A 27,439-nucleotide genomic window follows, 5' to 3' on the forward strand; every position below is an offset into this window, starting at 1 on the left:
AAGTACACTGTTCCACCCAAAGAACCGTGGGAACTACATTTTACCTCTTACAGAGATGCAATTCCCAACATCCATAACAAACTAGAGTTCCCAGGATTCTTTGAGACAAGTCACGATACTTGGCTATCTGAAGCAATTTATGTGTGTTCAATATGTGTGTGCAAACTGTGCGCGGCCATGTCGAACACGGACGTGACCCCAAAACGTCACAGAAAGGGACAGGGTTGGGGCTGAACAGGGTGTTTGCAGGCTTTTTCAATGGTGTTTCAAATATATGCAATTTCACTTAAATGCACGGTGGCTTGGAATGTAACCCCTGCATAAATGATAAGTTGCCTGTAACTCAAAATGGCATATTCCCACTAGACACAGATCCCACTGCCACCTGCAAGAATGTGCAGATAGTCAAAGATGGCTATGCTCACCCCGCTTCTCCAGGCTGATGCTCTTTGGAAGAAACTCACTCGATGTCATGGGCCAGGAGTCAGCTTCACCTGCTGAGCAGCAGCCTGAAGGAGCCAAAGGTGAAGTGACTCCACCTGCTGCTGATCAGCCTTCTTGCTCCTGATGAGAACCAGCAGGCTCCAGCTTTCTTAAGCAGGGTTTCCAGCCTTAGTCAGTTGCGGGAAACAACCTTCGTCGTTCCTGGCCTGACCTTTCTGCTTCTTGTGACCTTGGACCCTTGGCTTTCTTGACCCCTGGATTGTTTGACTACGTGAACTAAGATACTCCTGACCTTAGGACTGGACCTTGTATGCAAACTCTGTCTCCAGGCAAGTACCCCCCTGAGACTTGGCTGGCTGGCTGCTTCTTCTGCTGAGCTCTGCCATGACTGGCAGCACAGGACTAAGACACTGGAAGCTTATTGGCAGACTGAGGTTGGTGGGGCACTGTCCCATTTGCCCTAATAGCCCAGCCTCCTAACTGTTCTGTTTTTAACACAGCTGTTCAAGTTTACATAGAGATCCAAGTTCAAGGAACTCTCCATGTGATAGAACACAAATCTCCTTAGCCCAGTGACTTGCAGCTAATAGGAAGACAATAATACAGATAATCACCTAAAGACATCACGATTTAGCTCAAAGGTGTCAAGCTTGTTGGCTGGAGTCGTTTTCTTTTTCTGTGATATCTCCAAGAAGCACCTGCCACACCTAACAGTCACTTTACAGTTTGACAGGGAGGAGTGGACTCCTCTTCGGAGAGGTTCGGATGTGGCATCTGTTCACACATGTTCACACTCGGTGATTGCAACCTCATGTGATGATCGGCATATGTGAATCAGCCATGACAAATCATCACAGGCCAAGGATCTCACACACCTATCTTAGGAAGCTGCTTGTAGTTAATCAAATTATTGGTTAATCTAACCCAGTACTGTCTACTCTGACTGGTAGCAACTGCAGGTGCTGTCAGGGAAGGACTTTGGGACTGAGGTCCAGGGCCCAACTCACCAGGAGGGACCCTCAAATGCAGCAGAATACAGTGGTACCTCGGTTCTCATATGTCTCTGTTGACTAACATTTCAGAACCCAAATGCTGAAAAACTGGAAGTAAATGCTTCTGTTTTCAAACACGCCTTGGAAGTCAAACAGCATCCGCTACGTGTTTTTCCATTTTCTCAGTTGAATTTGCAGACAGCCCTTTGCGCTTCGGTTTTCAAACATTTTGGAATTCAAACGGTCTTTTGGAACAGATTATGTTCAAGAACCAAAGTTCCACTGTAACTGGCTCACTGCATTTTGAGAGAGGCCGTACTCAGATCACTAAGGCTGCATATACACCATACAGTTGTACCCTAGATTGTGAATGACCTGTGAGTCAAACGTTTTGCCTCCCGAACGCCACAAACCCAGAAGTGAGTGTTCCTGTTTGCGAATGTTCTTTGGAACCCAAACGTCTGATGAGGCTTCCACGGCTCCCGATTGGCTGCGTGAGCTTCCTGCAGCCAATCGGAAGCTGTGCTTTTGTTTCTGAACATTTTGGAAGTAGAATGGACTTCCAGTACGGATTCCGTTACACTTCCGAGATACCACTGTATATTTAAAGCACATTCTCTTCCCCACCACAAATGTGGCCTGCCACTGATGCTGCACCACATTTGGCTCAGCGCTCAGCCTCCTCTGCCCCCTTGATATTGGGAGTGGGGCTGAGCCCCCTGCTAAACAATATGGAGGGGGCTGAAGACACATCAGCCCTAAGGAGTTGGTGCCTACGTTGTACAGCATTGCACAGGATTCAGCCATATACAGAGTCTAGCTCCATATACACCAACTGGCTACATAAAGTAAAATATAGTCAGCAGGGGTAGCCAATGTGGTGCCCTCCAGATGCTGATGGACTCCAACTCCCATTAGTACTAGCCAGTATAGCCAATGGCTAGGAATGCTGGGACTTATAGTCCAGCAACATATGGAGAACACCATGTTGACTGATCTACACTAACTGGCAGCATCTCTCCAAGATTTCATACAGGAGTCTTTCACAGACCTGCTTGGGGATGCTGAGGAATGAACCTGGGGCCTTCTATATAGCTACAAAGAGACTCTAATAAACATTACCCATACATTCTCGTCTTTTCTTTACCGTGCTCCGCCTTTGTCTCCATGAAAGTACAGAAAAAGTTTCACTCTCAGAACTAAACCTGTTGCCACTTGCCGAAAGACTTCTCCTTTCTTCTGACACTGCCAAAAAGACAGACGGGAGAAAGCCCAACTGCATGACAAATTCCTTGCACTGCTGAGTGTTTTTTGAGCCTAGGGTGATACATCCCAGGCCAGCATGAGGAGAGGATGGGTGTGGCTGATAGCTCAGTTGCTCCAGCTTGAGAAGGTGAATTGTTCCACCAGGGGTGACTCATTGCTGGTCTACGTTATGTGGTCTGAGCAAAACTCCCTCGTAGCATCTTAGCATGGTGACACAGACCGCACTTTTCTTTTCAACTCAAGCGACTGGGTGGTGCAGGGAGATTCCTAAGGTGAGGGGGGGAAATGGGTCAGGAGCCCCGGAACACACCCAGGCAGCTTCAAGGGCCTTGTAGCAGGATAGTGGCATCGGGTCCATTAGCCCCACCAACTTCCATTCTAGTCTCAGCCAGCCCACGTGCCTGACTTTGTGCAAGCCTAGGGGGTGTCCTCCTCCCCAGCCTCATTTTGCTCTAGCAGAACTCAGCTGGGAGGATGGGGACAAAACCAGAATTAGGTGGCTCTGCCTCTTATTGGCTCTGGTGCCATCTACTGTTTGGGCTCCCCATATTCAGCCCCGGCAATCACAATGGGCACCAACCAGCACTGTAGGAGGGGTGTCCACTTTCAGAGCACTGGAAGGAGAAGGCCTTGTGAATCATTTGGTCCAACCTTTGCTCAAAGCAGGGGATCCAGAGCTAGAGCAGCCTTTTACAGATGGCCAGAGGCAAACCTAGGGTCCCTTGTGCCCTTGGCAAGGAGCTGTATCGGCGCTCCCCCCCCCAAAAAAATCACCTTACTGCAATAGCTGCACTAGAAATTGCTACATTTTATGCGACCCAAGTACTTGAAGCAAGCTTCTCCTGTGTTTGATCTCGCTGTGATGGCGGCATTGCGTCGCCACACACATATACGTCATACACCCCATAGTCTCCAGCTGTCTACCATCATACTGTCTTGCCATTTCTCTTACCCAGGCATAGGCAGACTTGGCCCTCCAGATGTTGTGAGACTATAATTCCCATCATCCCTGACCACTGGTCCTGTTAGCTAGGGTTGATGGGAGCTGTAGTCCCAAAAACATCTGGAGGGCCGAGTTTGCCTATGCCTGCTCTTACCACTCAGCTCCCAGCTCTTATCTAAGCTCACAATCTTTCACAGATAGCTGGAGACAGGTTTCTGGGGTGTTTGGGGGGGCAGTCTTGCCAACCTCTAGGTACAGCTCTGCAGGTGGCTGGTTGCATATCTCCGCAAGGCAGAGCCCATCCGCTCCCAGGTATTGGTTCCATTGGCAATCCGCTCGGCCGAGAGCTTTCTCCTCATGTTCAGTTGAAACCTGCCCTCCCAGTAAGTTGATCTAGGCCTGTCCTCTGTGGCAGCAGGGAACAAGTCTTTGTCCTTTTTTTCAGTATGACAGCATACCAAGTATTTGAAGAGTGCTATATGCTATATGCCAAAACCACCTGAGTCTCCTTCTTTGGAGGTCTTTAAGCAGAGGCTTGACAATCATATGTCAGGAGTGCTCTGATGGTGTTTCCTGCTTGGCAGGGGGTTGGACTCGATGGCCCTTGTGGTCTCTTCCAACTCTATGATTCTATTCTATGATTCTATATGCAGAAGGCCCCAGGTTCAATTTCTGACCCTCTTCAGTTGAAAAAGCAGCAAGTGATGAAGGGGCGGGGGGGGGGAGGGAACACTGCCTGAAAAACTAGAAAGCTGCTGTCAGCCCATATAGATGATGGGTCATGGGTCTGACTCAGATCCATATATTGCTAATTGGTTGTGCAAGGAAGTTGGCCTGTTTTAGGGACAGGGTATTTCCCCAAGATTCCAATCCAAATAAATTAAAACTGTTTGCAAACGGTGAATTATTTCCTCAAGCTAGCAAAGCTATTAGGACTTGGAGGGGCTGCGTTTCTTATCAAGGGTCCCTGTGTTTTCATTGCTTGATTGTACACAGCCTTTTATAGGAAGGGTGGTAATAGAAATGTTATAAAAAGCAATAGCACCGGAAAACAAAATAACCTTGTGGGCGTCTGCTATCAGATTCTGCACTAAGGTGGTTCTTGAGCTACACTTGCAACCTCCTCACATTCCTGCAGGTTCTTAAGGGAGTGTCTTGTATCAGATTGCAGAATCGCAGGACACTTAATTATATGCTTGTGTGGCACTTTTTCATGACAAACACAGTGCTTCTGCTGGCATTAACAATGCCCCCAACGTCTGTGGCTATGTTGGTTTGGGAGGCTGAATTTCCAAGCAGTTTTCTGGCATTGGGGGTGCTGGAATACAATTCCCAGGAGAGAACACAATATAATGAGCATGCGGCTGGTACCATCAGTGCAAATGCGCCGTTGCAAGCCAGGCGAGAACTCTTGGGAAACAGATGAGTGTTTTCTAATCACTCGCCAAGAAAGTTCATGATTCTTGAGTCAGCTCTGAATCTAAGGGGTTTGCCTGCTGCTGGTCAGCATACTGATGTCATGACTAAGCCACCAAGAAGCATTTTCAACTCATACAAGATGGCTATTGCTCACATTCCCAGCAATGGTCAACCTGCTGCTTCCAGAAAGCCTAAAAGCAGGATGTAAAAAAATAAATAAATGGGGGAGGAACCCCAGCAGGTATATTACCTCTGTGTAAAGCGGTTCCATCTTCTCAGGGCTAACAGCAGTCCACATCAGGGAACAATACTTAGCATGTGTAAAGTGCTTTTGAGCATCCAAAGCCTCTAAGGGGAGCCTCTGTGAGGAGCTCACACCCCTCCAGATGTTATTAAACTCCAACTCTTACCAGTCCCAGGCTGCATGGGCAACGCTCAAGGATGGTGGAGAATTGTAATTCAGCTATATCTGGAGTGCAAGAGACTACCCATTCCTGCTGTAAGCTAAGTCAATATCCTAGGGTTGCCATATTTTAAAAAGCACGTATCTCCCCGCAAAAAAGAAAAACTGTCGTTTGTTAAGGATGCTGGGAATTGTAGCTGTCATGCATAAACTATAGTTACCATGATTATTTGGGGGGGGGGTGCTTTAAGAGATAGTAGATGAGAGATTTGAACCTCCATGGACAGTGACTTCCTAAGGCAGAGGAGTAACCTAGAGCCTTTTCGTCTCCTTCCACACACACAGTGTGATGACAGCAGTGACTTAACTGGCAATTATTGTGTGTGAGAGCGAGTGCTTGGTGTCCTTCCAATTAGAGGCCTGAAAGGCTGCCCTAGGGTTGAGATAAATGCTACCAACTGGGCTCTGGCTGGTGCCTATTATCGCTTCAAAACCCACCTGCCCTATGAAACACATGCTTAACCTCAGGCAACCCAAAGTTTGAAATATGCACAAGATTTCTGGCCCACAAACATCCCTCCACTATCCTTGCCACTCCAGCCACCTCTGAGTCATATTTTAAACCGTAAGCAACTTTTACTTTATGCTGTAAATAACTAGATATATGAATGTGCCTGTGTTCTAAACAGTACAGAGCATGTTGCCATCATGAAAGAGAAGTGCCCATGCTGTCTACTTTCCAACCTTGTGCCAGGGCTGTATTTAGGAGTGTCTCCACTCCCATTGTTCAGCCTGGGCAGTGAGGTCCAGCACCAAGGGCCTTCTCGGTAGTGGCGCCCGCCCTCCCACCAGATGTATTTTGTTGGAAGCTGCCCAGAGTGGCTCGGGAAACCTAGCCAGATGAGTGGGGTATTATTATTATTATTATTTTATTTATTTATTTACTCTGCACCAAGAAAAAACAAGGCTACAGCACAAAGGGTGCCAGAACTCTGCATGTTAAAAATAAAAAATGTCAGAACAAAAATATATAGAGAAGGGGGTTCTGAACATAGAAAGCTTGACACAGAATGGTTGTCAAACTTTCCAGTATCCTTACCAGATTTCAGCTCCCCGCAGCCAATTTATATTTTTGCACATACTGTACAGCAACATAAATGCTGCAAAATAAAAAGGTAAAGTAGGCTGTCTGAGTACGTAGAGAGCAGATGCAACCCAGAGCAGCAGTCTTCTTTAACACCTAAGTACTGATTATCTTGGTTCAACATTTAAATAACAATGAAAGAGGGAGATCCGGGTTCCATTCATTGTTCTTGATTATCCAGCCATACATTACAAGAACTGACATTAGTCTTTGTCCTAGAGTCTGAGAAACACTTCTGACTTGATAAGTATGGAGTGACATTGTCTTGCTTGTACCATAAAAATGCTCTATATAGTGTAAAAATCCACCACAGTTGTCAGTTCCTGTACCACGTTTTCTCATTTGTGCAGGAGCCTCTCTACATTGTAGAGTAGGGGTGAGGAACCTGTGAGCCTGCAGATGTTGCTAGACTCTAGCCCCCATCAGCACCAGCCAGCCTGGCCAACGAGCAGGGATGATGGGAGCTGGAGACAGGCAACAGATGGAGGGACACAAGTTCCCCAGCTCTGTGGTACACAATGCAAAGTGTGTGTGTGTGTGTGTGTGTGTGTGAGAGAGAGAGAGAGAGAGAGAGAGAGAGAGAGAGAGAATATCATACAAAGCTGCCTCGTACCAGCTATTTTTATCCATCTAGCCTTTGCAGATTTAAGTCTAAAGAGTTTGCTGTTTGCAACACAGTCCACCATGTCACACCATGTGATTGCAAGATCACAGGCAGAGTTAGGTGTACACAGTACTGCACTGCAACAGTAGTAGGCAGCAAAGAAAAATGGGCAGCCCTGCAAAGAAGATGTTTCCATCAATTAAAACGCAAAAACCAGACAGTCATGGAGTAAGATAGGAGAAATTTTATTGTTACAAAAGTGAAAGGCATAACTGAATTTCAAACCCTACACAACTACACTTAAGGGACCAAAAGGGTTTGGTTTTGCTCTCTGTATAGAGCCACCTGACAACCTCCCTGCTCCTTGGCCCTCACCTACCTGCAAAAGGTGAGGCAAGGCAGAATTCTGTACAGGAACTGTTAGATAAGCACTACAAAATACTGTTAATGGTATATTTATTTATTTTTGGTGTGGAGGATGAAAGAGAGGGAATAGATCTAAAGGAATCCTAAAAACAAGTGAGCTTATTAGCAAGTTAAAATGCCGGAAGGTACAAATTCCTATCTGACTACACCCAAGGAGTGTGCACCTTCCCCCAACACTCAAAAGTTTGAACAAGCAGCTTAGATGTGGGTTTTCTAATCCACAGCCTATGCAAAATCCTGCTTTGCAGGCTGTATCAGCTACATTTGTGCATTTCAGCAGGGGTGACCTGGCTGCGCTCATCCTCATGGGGCAGCCCAAGACAGGGGTTAGGCACAGCATCCTATATAGCAGGGCTGTGTGCCACTCTGTGCTTAAGAAGGTAGAAGAAAAGAAAGTTCTATATCATGAAAAGCTAAATTCCGCAGTGTATAAATTATGCTAGTTGACTTATTTACATAATCACTTAACAAATTTGCATATTTCTGTTTTTTCGCCAGTGATGGGAAGGAGTGAAGGGTGATGTAGAGAACCGAATCTCCACCTTGAGTCATTGGAAATCCAAGTCTGCTACCCTTCTGGCTTTGAAATTTCGGCAGAAACAGCACCTACACATAGTAAGCATATCTTTGTAACAATTAAGGTTTAGAACTTGCCCTTTTTAAAGAAAAAAAGCATATGATTCTCAGGAACAGGAATTCTGCATCCATTACCACATTAAAACAAAATTGTTTTTAATGCTCCTGTGGAACCACATCATATCACACACAGACACACAGAGCCCTGGGTATTGGTTCACAGTTCTAATGCACCACATCGCATTCAAACAGATGCAAGTTTTGACCAACTGCATCAAGTGGGAGCACATTAAACAGCTAGTACAAACACAGCTTAATGGGCCCTGCTCTGCTGCAGCTAAAGACACCACATCAGTTCTTGACATTACAAGCAGATCGGGGTGGAGGGGAGAGAGAAGAGGTGGGTGCCTTCAATTGACTAGAAAAGTAACACAATTATCTCCTACAATCGCTGGAGCCTTGAGACATCTTTTCTGCAGAGCAAGACTAGATAAAAACTCTCCCTGGCCTTTATGTGCTTAGATGGTAGAGTCCATTCCCCCCACCCACAAAAAAATAGGAACTCCCGTTATTGCACTCACAGCAGGTGGCATGTATGGCTTTAAGCTTCGAACCCTACAGACAGCAGGAGCAACCTCTGCCTGAGGGTTTGGAGTAGCTTTTTCCTTGTGCATGTGGCATCTCCCTATCCTTGCTGTGAAACGGGAAGAGATGCAGCGATATATTAAATATAAATAAATAGATAGCCCTGGAGGGTAGAGAGGCACAGGTGGTGGCAATGGCTGTACTTTCAGATATTTGACAGAGCCTCTTGGGGTCGCCTTGGGTTTTGCCACGAGGCGCAGAGGGTCCTCAAAATCTCTTTTGTGCCCCGGACACACTGGATGTTCCCAAGCAGTGCAGGAAGGGGGGGAAAAAGAGAGAGAAAGAGATAGGATTAGTAAAAGGAAACACCAGAGATAGAAAAAAGGATGTTCACAGGAGTAGGTGTGCCTTCAGGCAAGCTAAAGAGGAGGAAGGGGGAAGATCCTGGGAAATTAGTGCAGTTTGGGTAAATGTGGAACAAGTGCCATTCTGGTAAGGATGACTTTATGAATGCCCAGGTGAGAAATGTCAGGAAAAGGAGGCATTGGGTATTTCAGACTACCAAAGAAAGGGATTTCAAAGTGATCCTGATTAGTTAAGTGTAATTACAAAACAAAACAAAAACAAAAAAGGGTTTCTGATTAGTGTTTCATGTGGGCATGCAAGTGTAAGAAAAGGACAGGCAAGGAAAGACCTTCTCATAATGTCTGGATAGCAAAATACAGGCAGAAGCCAAGTGTGTCAGGTTGCCTCCCAAGTCACTTAATTCACTTCCCTTGGCATCTGTTTTAGCTACAGCTTCTGCTGCCACATCAGAAGAGAGAAGTGTCCCAAAGTTCATGGTGCATCTCAGCACTAGAAATAGTGTGGTAAAGGACCGTTTGATTGACCCATTCAGACACATACACGGCCCACTTTCAGCAGGATGGTTAGGAACTTCGTTTCACACTGCCCCCATCATACAATACTGTAAATGCAGCAACAGTCATTAAGTAGGAAATAGCCAATGTGAAGCTGCAGAAGTTGTTGGATTCCAACCTGCCACCGGCATGGTTAATGTTTAGGGGTGATGGGAGCTGCAGTCCAACAGCTGTTGGTGGGCACCACGTTGGCTGCCCCTGGTGTGAAGAGAGGCTTTGCTGGGTTGCTGAGCACTCAGGCTGCGGAGGAACAGATGGAAGCATGTTGCATTTTGCCTGGGATGGGTTCTACTTGGAATTCACCTCCCACCCTTTCCCTAGCAGTGAATGCAGGCAGATGGCTGGACAGCTCAACCCAAGTGCTCAGTCTTCTTCTGCTCTGCCCAGCACTCCAGCAAGGAGAGAACTGTCGCCGCAAGCCCAAAATAAGCAGTTCGCTTTATCAGCTAGCAGAACCCTCATTGCCCCAGCTGCTGCTCCTTTTGCTTGCTCTTGCCAAGGACAAGTGGGCAGCAACAGCTTTCTCCCTTCTGTGTGAGTGATGGGGAGTGGGGAAGGCAAGATGAAGAGAGAGCAAGATATAAGGAAGGTTCTCCAGATTTGTTTTTGCTGATGGGAGACAGGAGAAAGTGAGGTGGGCAAGTGGGTGGTTAACATGCATTTCTTCACCAAGGGTAGCATATAAACTAGGGGTGGGGAACCTGCTTTTCAGCCCTAGGCAAGCTTGAGGGGGCAAATGACAGCAATGAGCAGGGCCAGAAGGAGCAATGAATGTTAATTTTACCTTTGTACAGCAGGCTTGTTTCCACACACACTATCCTTCATCCAGGCAAGTGAAAAAGTATTATCAGAGTTCAAGGCAAAGACACTTAAGGAAGGGTGCAAAGCACTCCTGGCGAGGGGTGGTGTGGTTTGGTAAGAGTCTCAAGAGTCAGACCCCTCTCCCTGCCCATCCCTAATATAAATCAAAGACTTTGGGAAGCTATGACTATTTTTGCCATGGAACAGTCACAACAAGTAAACCTAGAGGCTGGGCAACAGCACCAATTCAAGCCAGGCAAACAGACATTAAAATATGAGACTGCTTGTGAGTGATAATGCTGCTAGATATCTCTTATTCCAGGACATCCATATTTTTAGACCATCTCAAGACCTCAGGCCATCTATCTGTAATATAAGCATTCAGAACTTCCCAAAGTTAAGACAATGAACTTCCATACATCAATATACTCTTTTGAATCAAATGAGAAGCAGAGTTCTGGAACACCTGCACACCTTATTCAACACTGTTGTCAAACAAAGCATCCTCATAATTACTTACCAGCAGGGCACAGACAGATGTGATACGGTTAAGCCTCATTTTGGAGAACGTGAGATGGCAACAAAATGAGAGCACCAGAGAGGGTGGGGGCAACAGCCATTAAAAGAGCAGAGCCAAGATAGCAGATTAGATTCTGGCTTTTCACTAAAAATTTGGGTGTGGATACCCTGCACACCAGCTGGGGTAATGGTTAAGAGACTGGGCTGTAAACCAAGAAGTCCTTGGTTCAATTGTCACCTCGAATGTGAGAGTGGGTCTATTAGGCAAACCACCCACACACAGCCTCTGTCCCACCTGAAATATAGGGAGAAGACTGATCATACAGGGTAGTCATAAGAAAAACAGAGATAATGTGAAGCGCTTCACATACTATATAAAAAGTTATATATAAATGCTAAGTGGTGATATTTTCTACCCTGTCCCCACCTTAACCTGCCATGAACAAAAAGATCCTTTATGAAAACAAGGTAGGTGCAGGCTGATGATCCTGGACATCATCCCTTGTTCTGCCCCCCCTCCATTTTTTTTTGAGCTGATAACCTACTATAAAAATAATAATCTGCTACTAGTTGCAATAAGGAGTTGGCAGTATTGGGACTTGGACCCCACCCCCGGGTCTGGCTTAAGCATCTCCCTGGTCCCAGCTTTTGGGAAATAACTGTGCATGGCATAATCATGACATCTGTTAGGCTCAACCACAATCCTACCTTAATTTATAACTTGATTTACACAAACAAGAGATTTCTGCCTAGTTTTTGACTACTTCATGATAGTAACTAGTACATGGGAGGTATTTTTCATTTTTAGTCCTCCAAGCTATCATACAGAAGTGTAAAGACCTGCCAAAAAAGCTTGTGAAGACATTTCCTGCCTTCTGTGTAGTGTAGTCTCAAAATCCACTGGGGTAAGCCAGGCATCTGGCAGTAGCCCATACATGGCAAGAAACAGATTATGTGTGAAAACATGTTCCCATCACATTGAAAAGATTGCCTGGAAAACTTCCACATGTGTAATGATGGTTTTGGTGCCACAGGGAGTCCTGCCGTGGTAGGTGAGAGTAGAAGGTACCATGAACATCTATCTCATTTGCTCAAGGTTCTCCTAACCTATCCCTCAAGGCTACCTTGCTGTCACACAGGCCTCACAGATCTTCACGTGGCTTAAGCTATTGGTGGGATGGGTTGTAGGGCACACAACAAAATGAGAACAGCCACACAGACTGGAGGGATAGATGGGCTCCAGGCTTGAAGCAATTCATGCGGCAACAATGAGATGATTCACCAGATGAGGGCGAGGGGGAAAAAACCAATGCGTTCTTACCAGCTAACCTTCAGAGAGCAGTGCTAACCCATCCTGTGGGATGGGGTTATCCCATCAGGCAGTGCAAGATATGGCAAAGTCCTGGCAGGCATCCTCCTAGAGAAGACACCAGAGATTATGCACCGTGGCAGTCTCAGGTTTGGGGAAGTAGAATTGGGGGAGGGAAAGGGGAAGAGAGAAAGAAAGAGCATGGGCGCCCTCCATCAGTAGCATAACGTGCTTTGTGCGGGGATTGGCCAGGTTAAGTTATGGCTACTTTGAAACTCTACACTACTAAATCACTGCAATTAACAGTACACAGATCCCCACCCCCCATGTATATCCTCAACCACAATGAGAGCCCTTAGTAGTTGCTTTTATGCCTGCTGGGTTCTAGTGTCAGCATCCAGGCAACCATCTTAACCAGCAGGTGTTCTTCCTCCAGTGATTTGCCCAAGCTCAGCTTCTTGCATAGGAAGGAGCTTGAGCTTGAGCTTCTTAAATCTAGCATTAAGGAAATGCAAACACAAAATCCAAAGCAATTAGCTCTTTAAAAATAATTTTTTTATTACAAAAGCAAATAACAAAAGAAACTCCCCACACAGACGTAACACTGCTACAAGTCCTTGTCCCCTCCCTCCCCACCTGAGCTTTACAAATATGATGGTGTTGGAGGGTGGCATGAGCTCTCCCTCAACAAGAACAGGATCCTTCCCTGATAACTGAATGAGGCCACCCTTCTGTAAATAAGTGGGCAATCTAGGACGAACAATGATTAGTGTGCCTGGCTTATGGAAGCCAGGAATCTTCTCTCCCTCCTGCACTTCTGATTCTGTTCCTGAAATGTTGTACAAGAAATGAGTGTGTTTCCAAATAAGATCAACTCTTGGAAAGCAAAGCTGCTATCTTTTCAGCAGGTAGTTCCAGAAACATTTGGGGCTCCATTGGCCAACCAAAACTGCTTTGCTGGCAAGGCTATCCTTTGGAAATGCACCCTTCACAGATGAGACTGTTAATGTGGCTGCAATGGGAACAGCACAGGCTGACAACATCTCTGGCATGATGCAGGGCACAACTGGGGGGCACTGCTGCCTTCAACATCAAGGTTCATGACTGTTAATATTAACGGATTTGGCACTTGCCTAAGTGGCACATGAGTTCAAGCGCTTGTCCCATGCATCAGCCAGCACAACACTTGGAATAGCCTTTGCAATAGCATCCAGATGTCAGGATGAGGACTAGCTAGGAAACCCATAGTATATTGGGGTCCTATATTTAGCAGAAGAGAATTGCAAGACCTGTCATACCTCCTGAGGGAATAAATCATACTCAGAGGTTCTCCAAGAGGCCGATCAGTTACGAAACCCTTCAGATCTGCACTATGAATAAGCCAAATTTTACCTATCAGAATAAATATACTGGTCAAGCAGCCCTATTATAGAGATGGGTGTCTATCATGTAGTCCAGACACACACCTGATTGAATGGGAAATGGTGTGGAAGTCTTTAGACACCAGCAGAATGTTCTAGTATGGCCCTGGTCCAGTATGTACCTGAGCTTGTCTTAAGTGCAAACCCAAGTTTTAGAAAGGAACGTGATTATATGAGCTTCTTGCTTTCTCATTGTAACTCTCCTGATTTGTCAGGCAAACACATTAGAATGGGACTATGCTGTCTGAACAATCAAAAATAATAAGAAAAGCAAGGGAAGCATAGAACAGAGTTAAGGAACTTGTGGGATAAGGAACCTCTAGGTCCAACTCCTATCAGCCCCAGACAGCCCTATAAATGGTTAGGGATGATAGGAGTTATAGTACAAAAACATCTTGAGGACACACAGTTGGCTACTCCCACCACAATATGTCAGTTAACTCTTACTAATGGAGAGTGGAGGATGCTAATTTCCTCTTCACAAAACACATACCTCTTTACAGGGCTGGGTAATTTGCTGCCCGTCTGAGAAACCCTTACAAGAATCCTCTACATGGCCAGTGGGTGAAGTCTGCCAGGTGCTTGTTTGTTGTAACTGATCGCTCTCAAGGACATTCTGCTGAATGGGGTGGTGCTACTCAAAAGTGCTGATGGATGTAACACATGGCCCTGAACAGAATGAATGACGTTGGAAGGAAAGATCTGACTTATTCACTATCCAACTGCTAACTCAGTCACTAGCTATTAGCACAAATTCCTACAAGGTGACATCAATTATGCAAATTTTTATTTTTAAAAAAATGCAATGTTTGTCCTTTCCTAATTCTCTGTAGATGCAAGGCAGGGAAAGGCATGCTCATGTCCCTTTAATTGTCCCTTTGAGCCCAGAGATCCTACCATGTTTTCCACAAACCCTAGTTTCTGCAGGTCTATAGGGATAAGAAAGGAGAATCTAGTTAGCCGTAATGTGTGCTATGGGCTCCCCATCTTTTCCTATGGACTGGTGAAGTCTAGGAAATAATGGCTTAGAGATCTTTGTGTATGTAAATTACTTGATACAAAAATTTCAACATTGTAATAATAATTATATATCTAACATGGTTCCAAGAACCTGTGACACAGGTTTATGTATAGTAAAAAGTCACTTTTTAAAAAACCCTTAGAAAAACCTACAAAATATGTGCAAAAATATCCAGCAGCTTTTAATAAACACATTTCAAGTATCTAACATATTTTAACCTTCCTATATGCATAAGGACTCAGCAGAACAAGATGGGAGGCACTGCAAGAGGATCTTCAGTAAGAAGAAACATGTTATATTGGTCTTTATGTCACTGGTTAAGAATCGAAGTGAATGGCCTCAACCTCCTACAGGAAACAAGCTTATTTTTGGACAGTGTACGCAGGAAGATATCCCTCCAAATTCCTCTTTGAAAATAGCCTTTGGTCAACAGGTCTCCTGTGTACGGATTTCCTTACCCCTACCCCCACCATAGCTCTCTCACCCATATGCACATCAATGAATTATGTCTCATCTCTATTCACATCACTTAAGAATCTCAGATTGGCTTGCTTCATTTTTTTCCTAACCATTAAACAAAGAACCTCACTGGGCTGTGTTTATCCTCTTGTCACAGCAATCATGCAACTGAAACGAACAAGGACAACTCCTGGTCAGTTCCCAAAGTGAGAAATCATTGTCTGCTGATCAAGCAGATCTGCTCAGGATCTTTCTTAGGGATCTTCAACTGTTTGCACCCCCTTCATTCCCATCGGTGGGAGCCAGGCAAACCAGATCAGCAAGCACCACTTGCTGCTAGGGCATGGAGTGCTGTGTCCTCAAATGGTTCAGCTCTCTGCCTTACAACTTAGGGCAGCACCAATTATCTTTTGTGGTGGGATCCCTTATGCAGAGCGGTCCACCTTACGCAAGAAGCAAGTTCAAAAATAACCCGGAGTATAGCTTCAGGGATGATACCTTGGTTTCCCCCTGCTTCATTGTACTAACTCCATGCAAGTTACTACATCCTTTTCAACCAACCCCTGCAGAAGACCCTCTGAGAATGGATGGCTTTCAAGAAGCTGGCATTTCCCAACCAGAGGCACTCTCTGCTCTAAGCGGCTCCAGTACTCTTTTCCCCCCTGTGAAAAGACGGCCCTGTCTAGAGGCTTAACTGCAGCAGTCCGCAGTGTTCAATTTAAGTTCCACTGTATAAAAATGAAACCAAATAAAAATCAATGCACAAGGCGATGGGATGTGCTTTGAGTAGGAACTTTGGAGGCTCCGCCCTACAAGGCTGTCCTTCCTGGGCCCAGGAAATGGTAAAATGGAGGAGAGGCACCGGCTGGAGGTAGGCATAGGCATAGGACTGCTTAAGGGTTGGCTCATACCATGCTGGCATCGGATTTCGTTCCAAAGGAAGGAATTTCACTCTTAGGAGTGGATGGGGTCCCAGCATCTGCCTGGATAAATCCTCTTCTGTCTATTAGGCTAGAGTGGGGGAAAAGAAAAAGAAGTAACAGGGAGGCCAGTCTGGTAATCAATGCTAAACCAAATGAGCAGCAGCAGCAGCAGCACTTTTTCACCTTGTCAATGCATGTTTGTGGATAAGGTGGGAATTCCAATCTGCATTTGGATCACAAACATGAAATCAGGGGCATCATTTATGCATTAGTGCAAGGGTAGAGAACCTAAATCCCACTTGGTTCAAGTGCACGTCTGAGTTCCTTGCAGGGAACACTCTCATGTCCCCAAGCTCTACATAAAGGAGGAGGGAACTCTTTGTGCATCAGCTGGTGCATAAGTTCAGTCCTGTTGGTCACTCTCTCCTCCTCATGTGCCAAATGTGATGTCATTATGTTGTCAGATAATTGAGAGGTGAGTGGTTCCTTTCAAAGTTGTCCCCTTGGGTGGGGAGATCAAGATTTGCATTATGGATGGCGAAAAGTATGCTTCTTTATTATATTTACTTGCGTTTTCTCTTCCTGGTTTTTGAAACAATGATAAATATATTTAAAAAGGAATGCAAAGGCATGTGGTCAAAAATTTAGGTGAATGTTCATAAAGAAAAACCTTGAATTTTCCCTTCAAGAAGGCCTGAAGCAGATAAATTCCTCCATCCAGGAAGGGATTAGTGAAGAGTCCAAAGCCCATCAAACACTTAGTGTGTCTCTTGCAAGTGGTTTGGATGGTACGGAGTTCTGTCTGTACTGTTGAATCATGGCTAAATTCTGAGTAAGTTTTGTAAAGACCAGACTCCCATATGATGAGAGCAGCTCATTGCCCATTGTAGTTTCAGAGAGGGAACAATGTGGACGTGCTATATATTGAAGACATGAGCTGAGAAATCCAAAATAAAAGTGGCACAAAAAGTAACTGTAAAAAAATAAGCTGAGCTGAAAGAGCTCTTCAACTACAGTGGAACCTTGGCTCCCAAACGCCTTGGGAGCTGAATGTTCTGGCTCCCGAACAAACGAAAACCAGAATTGTTCTGGTTTTCGAACATTCTTTGGAAGCCGAACGCCCGGTGGAAAAGTTATAGCTCACATAGATGTCCAGTTTTTCTCAGGATACCATAGAAACCACTTAACAGAAACAAAAGGTCCTGCCCAAATCATCCTTCTCAAACCCTGTACATGGAAAACCTTTTGCTGACAACTTGTCCTCCTGTCTATGTTTTCATGAATTCCTTCAAGGAGTCATCTCATAAATACCACATGCTAGTGATATAATTGCACTTCATTTTGTCCAATTCTGCCCCCTTGTGACTACATGAAGATTGCTAAATTAGGATTATCAGCGAGGCACCAGGTAGATTAAACTTGGATCTGTAAATACAGAAGAACTGTGTGCTAGACAGACAGGACTGTTACTCAGTGGAGATTTCTCACAGCAGCAATTGTCAAATGTTCATAATATCACTTGCAATTCAGACCACTGCAGATCTGACATCTTTCCAGAGCTGGGCCTGCCATGAGGCTGAGTGGAAAAGCTGCCTGAAGGAGGCAATTTGTGTGTGATATTAAGGGGCAGAGAGAGGAGAGAGAAAGGGGATGAACTTGAATTTCCTGCCTCAAGTGCAAAAATATATCAGGTGAGCTCTGCATCATTCAACATTTAATTTCTTGCTTGCCTTTAGTTTAAGTCTCGTCCCCCAAGCCCTCCCCACCGCCATCTCTTTTAATTTCCTCCTTCTTTCCAAGTCTATGTTTTGCACAGGAGCATGTGTTTCTGTGTTGTTTCAACAGACATGTGTGCACATAATGGTAAGCAAAGGTTCTTGGCTTAACAAATCATATCGTGCATGCAACTTAATCGGTCCTGCTTCACTCCTCTCCTGGCATGAGCAAGTAAACAAACCATGAAGGGGACAGTTTAGTGTTGCATCTGAACCCAGGATCATTGTTTGTTTCATCCTAACAAGCCACCACCAGTAAACCAACAACAAACCATGGTTTAAGGTTGGCGAGCAATCGCTGTTTGTTAGGACAAAACCAACCTCAATGCTGGGTTTAGAGGCAATGCCAAACCATCCCCTTTGTGCTGTGTTTGCATACTCTCACCAGGGGAGGAACGAGGTGGAAGCAATTGATTTGCATGCACTTTGTGCTTAGTATGATTTATTAAGCCAATAACCTCAGCTTTGTGTTATGTGTGAATGTGACCAACCTCTCTCCAAGCTGTAAGGAGGAAGCAGCTATCATTCTGAGCAGTATAGATAGTTTTTGCAGTTAACGTCCCACCTTTGGAAGCACATGCCCATTTCTTCCTTACTAACGGTGATGGACCACCTGTGTGATCCTGACACACTGGTTGTTTCTCCCTTTTGTTCTCCCTACATGCACAGTAGCACAGAGTAGCAGTAGAAGCCAGTCATGGCAGATTACAGCAACATCCCTCTCAACTTTACAATTCGAATGTAGAAGCAAAATTAGGCAAGTTAGCAAGTCCCTGTCTTTTGGGTTTCTGTGATATCTTACCCATCAAATCAATATTGACACACACATCAATTCATACTGCTGTTTAGTATCTATCGCCTAACTTGAACATGATTCAGGAGCAGGTATTCTGGAGCAAGTGCCCTTACCTGGGATAGAATGGTCCACAGAGCACTGCACAGCAGTTGGTGAAGATACTTTTATGGCTGTAGGGGTTGGCAAATTCAGAGCCTCTTTTATTTGACCATGCTCCCTTGAGCTACAATCCAAGAGAGAGACGGTTAGGGAAAGGAAAGGGAGGCAGGAGATAATGAAAATCATGTGTTGGGATGCTCTATAAAATAATTTTGGAGTCATCTTGGAGTCATTCATATATGGTCTGGAGCAGATAGACTACATGAACAAGTTTTGAAGAATCAGTAAATCACAGAAGTGCCAGCACACTTCAGCAATGAAGGAATTTCTGAAGAAAACAACTGTCCACAGAATGCAAAGTGACTGAACTTGCAGCTGCCTTTAGTTAACATGATTAGGTAATTTCTATTATCTATCTGCCTTAGGAGCAAAAAAGATGTGGCCCTCCAGATATTGTTGAACTCTCATCAGCCCCAGACAGCATGGTCAAGGGGTCCAGTTGGAGTCTAGCAACATCTGGATGACCACAAGTTCCGCATCACTCTTCTACAGGAAGGCTGGAAGCAACTGGCACTCCTCAGATGTTGTTGCTACTCCCACCAGGCTAAGTTAATTTCACATGCAATGTTGTTTTCTTAAAACTAGGTCCACCCACCCATTAGCAGACATCACCAGGGGTTTAATCCTGCACTGGCTGTGCTATCCTATTCCCAGCAGGCAGCAGGACTTAATCCCCGCTCAACATCTGAGTGGGGATTAAAGTCTGTGCAAAAACTCCCTTTGAAATAGCCTGTGCCCCCATTTGAGCTTCTGGAGGAACAAATCGGAAAACTGGGGCTGTCTTAAAGCCTTTGGTAAGTCTCCCTCCTGCTTTAAGTTCTTCATCTTGGAGCCTTAGAAAGGGAAGCATGAGGAGACTGGCAAAAAGCTTTGTGAGTCTCCTCCTGCTCCCCTTTTAATCCTCTGAGATTGGGGAGTTAAAGGCAGAAGGAAGACGACTAGCAAACCCTTTACAAATCTCCCTCTTTTAAGAGTCTGAGATAGGGGCTTAGAAGAGAAGAACACAAGTTTTGCAAAGCACCCAGGGATTTTGACAGATGGGTGGCCCCACCAAGTGCTCAGTCATATGACTTCCTATGACTGACAGATGGGTGGGGAAATTTGGACCTTGGGAGCCAAAATGGTTGCATGGGCGATTCAAGTGAAAATTTACAAATTTAAAGATATCAAGTTCAAAGCACACACCATTTATTTGTGAATGTTCCATCACAAACAACTGTATATTTTAATGCTAACAAATCTTCTCACACTAATCCAAAGGATGGGACTTTCAACTGTTTGGTTAGAGGGAAGCAAAGGAGTAGTTTCATGCAAACACTACTCCCTCTCTTGACAAGTTAGTGGCTGAATCTTAAACTTTTGAAGAGGGCTCAAAATGCACAACACAGCAATTGTTTAGTGCATCAACTGAAATGGGGTGTGTGTGTGTGTGTGTGTGTGCGCGTCATTTATACAATACATTTTCTGCTGAAAGTCTCCTACAATCCTTTGACTTTTGCACAATTTATAACATTCAGTGGAGAGCACCATCTGCATTTTTGTATCATCTTAATGTTCTATTATGAAAGTTGGTACATACAGTGGTACCTCGGGTTAAGTACTTAATTCGTTCCGGAGGTCCGTTCTTAACCTGAAACTGTTTTTAACCTGAAGACCACTTTAGCTAATGGGGCCTCCTGCTGCTGCCGCGCTGCCGGAGCACAATTTCTGTTCTCATCCTGAAGCAAAGTTCTTAACCCGAGGTACTATTTCTGGGTTAGCAGAGTCTGTAACCTGAAGCGTATGTAACCTGAAGTGTATGTAACCCGAGGTACCACTGTACTGACAAGCACATAAATCACACAGTGACACTTTGCTATCATAGAGAGCCCTGGTGCTGCATTGTTGCATCATTACCTCTCCACCTTCTTAGATATGCTGGAGATCTAAGAGGCCTTACTCTGTATTCTCCCCATTTACATATATGAAATCTATTGAGGTGCAGAGCAGAGAGTTCCACAATAGAGGAGTGCATGACAATGATTTGTTCCCCATATACTGATTAAAGTCTTACATAATATAGAATTTTATTGTTCTCTTGCAAGCCAGTCTGAACACTTTAAATATAAGAGCAACTAACAAATTCAAATATAAAATAAAAGTCTTTAGAAGCATAAAGGGCTGCTTTGCTCTTATCCCCAGTCATGAATTAGGACTATAACATCATCATCAAATGAGAAGATAGTATAATCAATTAAAAAGTTGTCCTGATGAAATCAGATGGATTTTGTATGAGAATCTGACAGAAATAGTGGATAGCAAGCACCACTTGATTATGGAATTGGTTTAAAACCCTAATAAGGAGTGATTGGGCTTCTATTTGATGAACGGAGATGGAAAAAATATATACTCACATCTTCATTGGTTGTCAAGTTGGAGGCAACTAAGTAAGTGTGAAACCCTGAGAGGCCAAAAATAGACCATACTGAGAAAAAACAGACCACCAATTCCAACACAGTGAGTGAAGAGTCAAGGAAGGAACATCAGTATGTGATTGTGGAGAACCCACTCACCCCAAATAGCCCTAGACAAGCATCTTTTCCTTTAGTTTACCACCCCTCAAACCACTTTCAGCATATTTCTGGAAGGTGGCATGAACAAAAAAACTGGTTGATAATTATCATAAGTAGTTCACTAAAACAAGAAACATACTGTACAAGAGGACCAGGATTCAGTTTCTGATATCTCTAGCTATTTATATGCAATATCAGATACCCAGCTTTTCAGTCCTTTAAAGGATTCAATGATTAGTTAAAGGTACTAGAAATTAGCAGGTTTTTAAAATTTAAAACCCATAAACAAGAAAATGAAACTAACAACAAATGGTGGCAACAAAGTAAAGCTGTACATCATACAGGACAGCCACACAGGCCAGGTTAAAATGAAGATGTAAAACGTCTCCATTTGACACCAAAAAGAAATGAACATGGCACCAGGCAAGCTGCATCAAGGGAAGTCTGATCACAGGGCTGAATATTATTTCTGCTTTGGGCCACTGAGAATTTGTTTTTCAGATTGGGCATTATTGAAAACACTGGGCTACGTAGTCAAATTTTTACAAAATGAAGCCATTCTTTGTTTCAGTCCTAGCTGTTAGGCAGAATTATGTGGACAATTCTGCAAAAGGAAAAAAAGAGATGATTAACAAAGATCGAGCCCCAAAGCAAAAGTTTTATTTGACTGCTAGAAGAAGATTCCCTGTGTGAGTGATCATGAGAGTTTGGCTGTTTCTTGCTTTACCCACTCAGAAAACACATTGAAGGAGGACATTTTAGATTTTAGAATCTGTTATGCTAAACTGGCTTTCTTTGTCCCCAACAAAAAAAGGAGGGGAGGGGGGAAGGAAGGCCGATAGTGAAAGGATATCTTGCTGGTGTTGCTTTCAAAACAGTGAGAAAATCACTTCCCTGGGAGCCTGCAAAGCAAAGCAAAAAGAGGAATGAGTTGAACGAAGCCATTTTATATTTCAAGCATGCAAGAGGTCACGTGACACTGACAGCATACAGAACCCTTCTGGAAGCCCAGGTTCTCAGGAAGACTGAAGCAGTGAGGCAAGTTTTGGGCTATCCTGGATAGGTTTGCCTAAATTTAGCACGATAATGCACGTATGTAAAATGTTGTGTTCTACCAGCTTTTAAATAACACTTTACAGTTGGCTTGGTGTTGTAAATTCTCCCTCCATCCAAAGAGATTGGTGGCATGGTGCATTGAAAAGCATCCTGGCTTGGAAATGTGCTCACCCAGACACCTACAGGGACAGCTGAAGAGCTTCTGGTTCAGAAAGTACTTTATTAAAAGCTATACTTACGCAGGGCAAGATGGGTAATGACACAAGCGAAGATGAAGGCTGTCAGGAAGGAGAGGGAGAGGATGAAGGCATAGAAGTATCGATAATTTCGCTTCCCTACGCAGTTGCCCACCCAGGGACAGTGGTGATCAAACCGTTCTGTGGGGGGAAGGCAACAAGATGATAATATTAGGGTGGTTTACATACCACACACCCAAGGAAAACAAAAGCAAAAGAAGCATAGCAGCACCATGAATTTGTCTAATTCCCTTTTAAGTTGGTGGCCATCGCTACATCCTATGGTAGTTAATTCCATTAATTCCACTTTATATTGTGTTCTATATTCTTTTTTGTCTGTCCTGAATCTTCCAACATTCAGCTTTATTGGATGTCCCACTAGCTCTAGTATTTTGAGGGAGGGAGAAGATGGGAACTCACTCCTGTACTCATTCTCTACGCTATGCATAATTTTAAACATTTCTATCTTTTGCCCCCAAAGTTGACATTTTTTCTAACCTAAAAAGTTGTAAGCATTCCTCTCTGGGCAGTTACTCCAGTTCCTTGATTATTTTGGTTGCCTCTTTCTGCTTCCTTTTTTAACTCTAGAACATCCTTTTTTAGGTGTGGCATCCAGAACTGTACAAAGCATTCCAAGTGGAGTCACACAATAGATTTGTATAGTAGCATTATTATATTGGCAGCTTTATTTTCAGCATTTCAAGTATATTTTCAAGAAAATGCACTGCAAAAAAATAATAATACTGGAGGCCACTCTTAGGACCATGTCCTCTTCTAACATATACATAGTGAGAATAATAACTTGATTTTTTAAAAAAAGAAAAAAGGAGAGGGCTGTGGCCATTTTAAGTCACTTTGTCTGAAATCAATGGATGCTTCTGATTGTATCACACATAACCTTGTTGAGGGCTGACCTTTCGGGGGACATTCAGGTGTTGGCTTGGTTGTGGAAAAGCCAACTGCAAGTCTTCCTTTAGCCATTGTGCCCACTGCGTGGATCTATCCTGTTATAAATTATATTCCTTGTCCTGCAGCACTACCACATCTATATGCATTTAAAGACTCCCAAAGCAAGGATTTGTGGCCTTACTTGTACAAAAACAAGTACACTAGTCATGTTGTAATATCTGGTCCCTGATCCTATATTCCTCACCCTCCTCTCCCTTACGCACACAAAGAATACTGTTTATTTTGTATTTTTATGCTGCAAACTGCCTTGAGATCTTTGGATGAATATAAAACATATGTCTTACTGAAAAGCCTTTGAATGGCTGCTGGCCATAGCCTGCCCAGAACATGGTTGTTCTGTGCTGCCCAGCAACTCAACCTAACATTACACTTCCTTCGAGTTGGTTCTTGTAATTGCTCTCTATAACCTACATGACTATACATGTACTTGGCTGAGGAAGGAAATCTGTTTTCAGACTGAATTCTTGAAGGTATACTCATCAGACTGCCTTAGCATATATAGAAAGAGAACGGGAGAAAGAAACTGCGCAATTCAAGCATCCAGCAATCCATTTCATGACTGATTGTCTCCCAGAGACCTCCCCCTCCCCTGAAGCACTATACATCCTGGCAAGAGTTAACAATGTGGGCGTATCCACAGCTTTTGTTCATGTCTTGATATGCCCTTTAATGTTTATTACAATCCACTGCTAAAGGAAAAATTCACCATTACAAACAGCCCAGGAATGGAAGGCATTTAGGGCTGAATTTTCTTTAAAGCAGAAATATTTTTGCAACTTGCCTGTCCCTTGAATTTTCAGCAAGGTTACATTGCGCTCAATATTGTTGTGTCACCTCTCCATAACTACTTCAACAGATCCTAGCATGTCTAAGAACTTGGCAATCTTTCCCAGGAATATACATCTCCCCTTCTCCAAGAGGATGCTCCCCAAATCAGTGCAATGTGTCAGTTTAAATCCTATATCAAGGAAGCCAATGTTTTGCTTTCAAAATGCATGTATTTTTGTGTATGTGTGTGTTCAGTGAGGGGAGTACTGTCTAGTCACTGCAATTTACATAAAAAAGAACATCATACACCTTAGAAATTCTACAAGTATTGTGTTTCATGTATTCTTCCTCCAAGACACTAGAGAAATGGCTTGGTTAATCTGTTGCATGTACACAAGAGAGAATCCTGGAGCAATTTAGAGCAAGAGATTATTGTTCTTCCAAGACTGAGGCTTTCACGTTTGAAGTCTGGCATTGGGGGGACGGTTACTGAAGCAGCAAAAACAGGAAAATGGAGATGGGAGTACAATAAAAATTGGGGTGGGGAGGCGCAACAGTCAATGAAGCCTATCCGATCTGTTAAGCACAATGAAGCCCATCAACCAGCCAATGGAAGTCCTGACCAGCCCTCTCTTCACTCTGCAAATAGACAATACTTCTCTTCGTATGCCTACCCAGACTCAAATATCATCATTTGGGGCATAGCTGAGATTGATTATGGAAGAGGAGACACATTGCCTCAAATTCACACATTTCTGGCCTTCAGTGAAGCAGGAAGATTAGGTAAGAACTGCAACCCTGACAGCCTGTAAGGCAACTCTTTCTGAACTTACCTACACAGTTGTCACAGACACTGCAGTGGGAGGTCCTGGGAGGACGGAACATTTTGCAAGTATAGCAGTATTTCAACTTCACCATGTATTTATTTATAACAACTTCCATGGTGCGGGCAGGTGGGCGGTAGGTTGAAGTGCCCAGGCTGTCTGCAAAGGCAAAAACATCCACATATTACACTCATCCGAGAAGGGAACACAGGGATGGAGGGAATGTGACCATCTTCTCATTGAGTCCCCTGTCCAAAAGCAGAACTCACAACTCACACACATGCCATCTGAACAATAAAAGGCCACAGGTATGAAACAGAATCCATTTTTGCAGTGCATCTTTTAGAGGCTAATTTTTAAATATGCATTGTTCCTCATGTCTATACAATATTATAACTCATACAAAAAGTGTAGGATTCTGAACAAACAACCCATGTTCAGAACATACACCCTATTTTAAAATGAAAGTTTACTTGAATTAAATATTTAAGAAAAGCCAGAGTAGAAAATAGATGTGTGAATTACTGACCTCAAGACAGAAAGAATCAGACCTTTCTGATTCTCACATGTCTTTCTCTTTAGAAAGATAAACTGGCAGCCTGATCTTGTACAGGATTTCTCTTTGGATTCCTATATCCAGTCCTTACGTTCTATGGTGCTACAAGCCTGGCTGCAACATTCAACAGAACAGGCCCCTGGCTACAGGTAAGAGGCTTTAGAATTGTGGAGATTTTTTTGCAGCTCTGTAGCAAGCAGGTGCTATATTATGGTCTACCACCAACCAAATTTTTGTGGGCCACCTAGTGTCTGCTGGTTGCTTGGATCCTTGCAAAGAATACTGGAATAGGTGGGCCAGCTATGGTCTGATCCAGCAAGAGCACATCTTATGTTCTTAAGCAGGCTTCCACATCTTTGCTTGCTCCACTAATGAGGGCAGCTAGACAGTCCCTACCCCAATAAGCATGATCAGCATCTATCCTAACTTCCAGGCTTTGAAACTACAGAGGTAGGCAGGGATTGTCCCAGCAACTCTACGACAATCCCTGGCTCCCTCTCCAATACCAAGGTTGGCAACAAGACTGGATTCTTTGGCAATTATGTGCCTAAGGTGCCTAAAGCACTTCAGTCATACAGAGCCAAGGGGGCAAGATCCTGTCTGCTTCCTTGCTTCAGAGCTGGAAAGGGAGGTAGGAGGTTTCCTTGGCTGCTACTCGGCAGATGAGCCCCTCTGCCAAACAGCAGCCAAAAGTAACACACTCTCTGCCAGAAAAGAAAGGGGGGTGGCTAATGCTTGATTAAGGTGCATTCCACACATGAAAAAAGGAAGGGGGTTTCATTAGTCAAGCTGGAGGGCACATGCAGGAATACAGTTTTTGTTTCTTGACTACAAGGCCAGCAAAATATTGTGGACCACTGGCAAGTCTGAATAGTAAGGATCACTTACAACAGATTAGTTGTGCCTTAAACTGTTAAGAAATTCTAAGTAGGTACTCTTGCTTTGTAAATTTTGCACACAGTGATGGCTTAAGATGACTCCAGCAAAAAGATGACAATTTGAGCATTTAAGACCTTCAAAGGACCTGATACAATCTGTGGGCATATCTTTGACATTCCTGCTTTAAGTGCTTTCTTTATAGAATTGCTGCTAGTCAAATCTATAATCTGATCCACTGTGAAACATAAAATATGCCAACTTTCTACCTTATCTCCCTCATATCCAAGCACTTCCAGCTAGCATCACACTATCAGGCTGAAGCTAAGTAAACGGGAGAAGCTACTGAACACAGCCTCCAGACATTTTTTCTGTAGTGCTATTGCACAATAATTCTTAGCATGGCAGAAGAGTTCATTTTATTTAGCTGGATTCTCAGTGGCATGCAGCTTCAGTAGTTAAATCTATATTCAGAAAATACAGTTAACATAGAACATAAAATCACAGCCAGAAGCAAATCCAGGCTACTTGGCTATAAACAACTGTACATTTAAAAATCATTTCATCAGCACACCTCCCCTGCAGATCTAAGGAATTGGGAAATAACATATGGAAGAAGTCATTTCCACAGCAACACATGCTTCAGACCACTTACAGCAGTAAAGGTGAATGCCATGCTTTGAACTGAACTCAGAAG

The 27,439-nt window shown here is 43.9% G+C and overlaps 1 protein-coding gene and 1 long non-coding RNA gene across 5 annotated transcripts in view; one reads left to right on the forward strand and one right to left on the reverse strand.

Annotated features, from left to right (window-relative positions):
• Positions 1-15,381, forward strand: part of LOC308591830 — a 44,610-nt gene extending 29,229 nt beyond the window's left edge. For both annotated transcript variants that reach the window (XR_014010272.1, XR_014010273.1), the window contains exons 2-3: positions 8,140-8,256; positions 15,029-15,381. This is a non-coding gene — a long non-coding RNA (uncharacterized lncRNA). The remainder of the gene's footprint in view (positions 1-8,139; positions 8,257-15,028) is intronic.
• Positions 7,445-27,439, reverse strand: part of ZDHHC18 (zDHHC palmitoyltransferase 18) — a 33,590-nt gene continuing 13,595 nt past the window's right edge. Inside the window, exons 3-10 of one of the 3 annotated variants that reach the window (XM_081202781.1) lie at positions 25,320-25,469; positions 22,753-22,890; positions 22,311-22,359; positions 21,299-21,401; positions 18,860-18,969; positions 16,164-16,263; positions 12,364-12,459; positions 7,445-9,097 (exon numbers count right to left, since the gene is read on the reverse strand). In XM_081202781.1, coding sequence (XP_081058907.1) covers positions 12,418-12,459; positions 16,164-16,263; positions 18,860-18,969; positions 21,299-21,401; positions 22,311-22,359; positions 22,753-22,890; positions 25,320-25,469 — 692 coding nt within the window. In that variant the 3' untranslated portion in view covers positions 7,445-9,097; positions 12,364-12,417. Of the gene's footprint in view, positions 9,098-12,363; positions 12,460-12,884; positions 16,264-18,859; positions 18,970-21,298; positions 21,402-22,310; positions 22,360-22,752; positions 22,891-25,319; positions 25,470-27,439 lie in introns of those variants that run through there. The other 2 variants (XM_081202780.1, XM_081202782.1) reach the window with 2 other exon arrangements.

Source organism: Podarcis bocagei, assembly GCF_964188305.1.
Source record: "Podarcis bocagei genome assembly, chromosome: 7".
Lineage (NCBI taxonomy): Eukaryota > Metazoa > Chordata > Lepidosauria > Squamata > Lacertidae > Podarcis > Podarcis bocagei.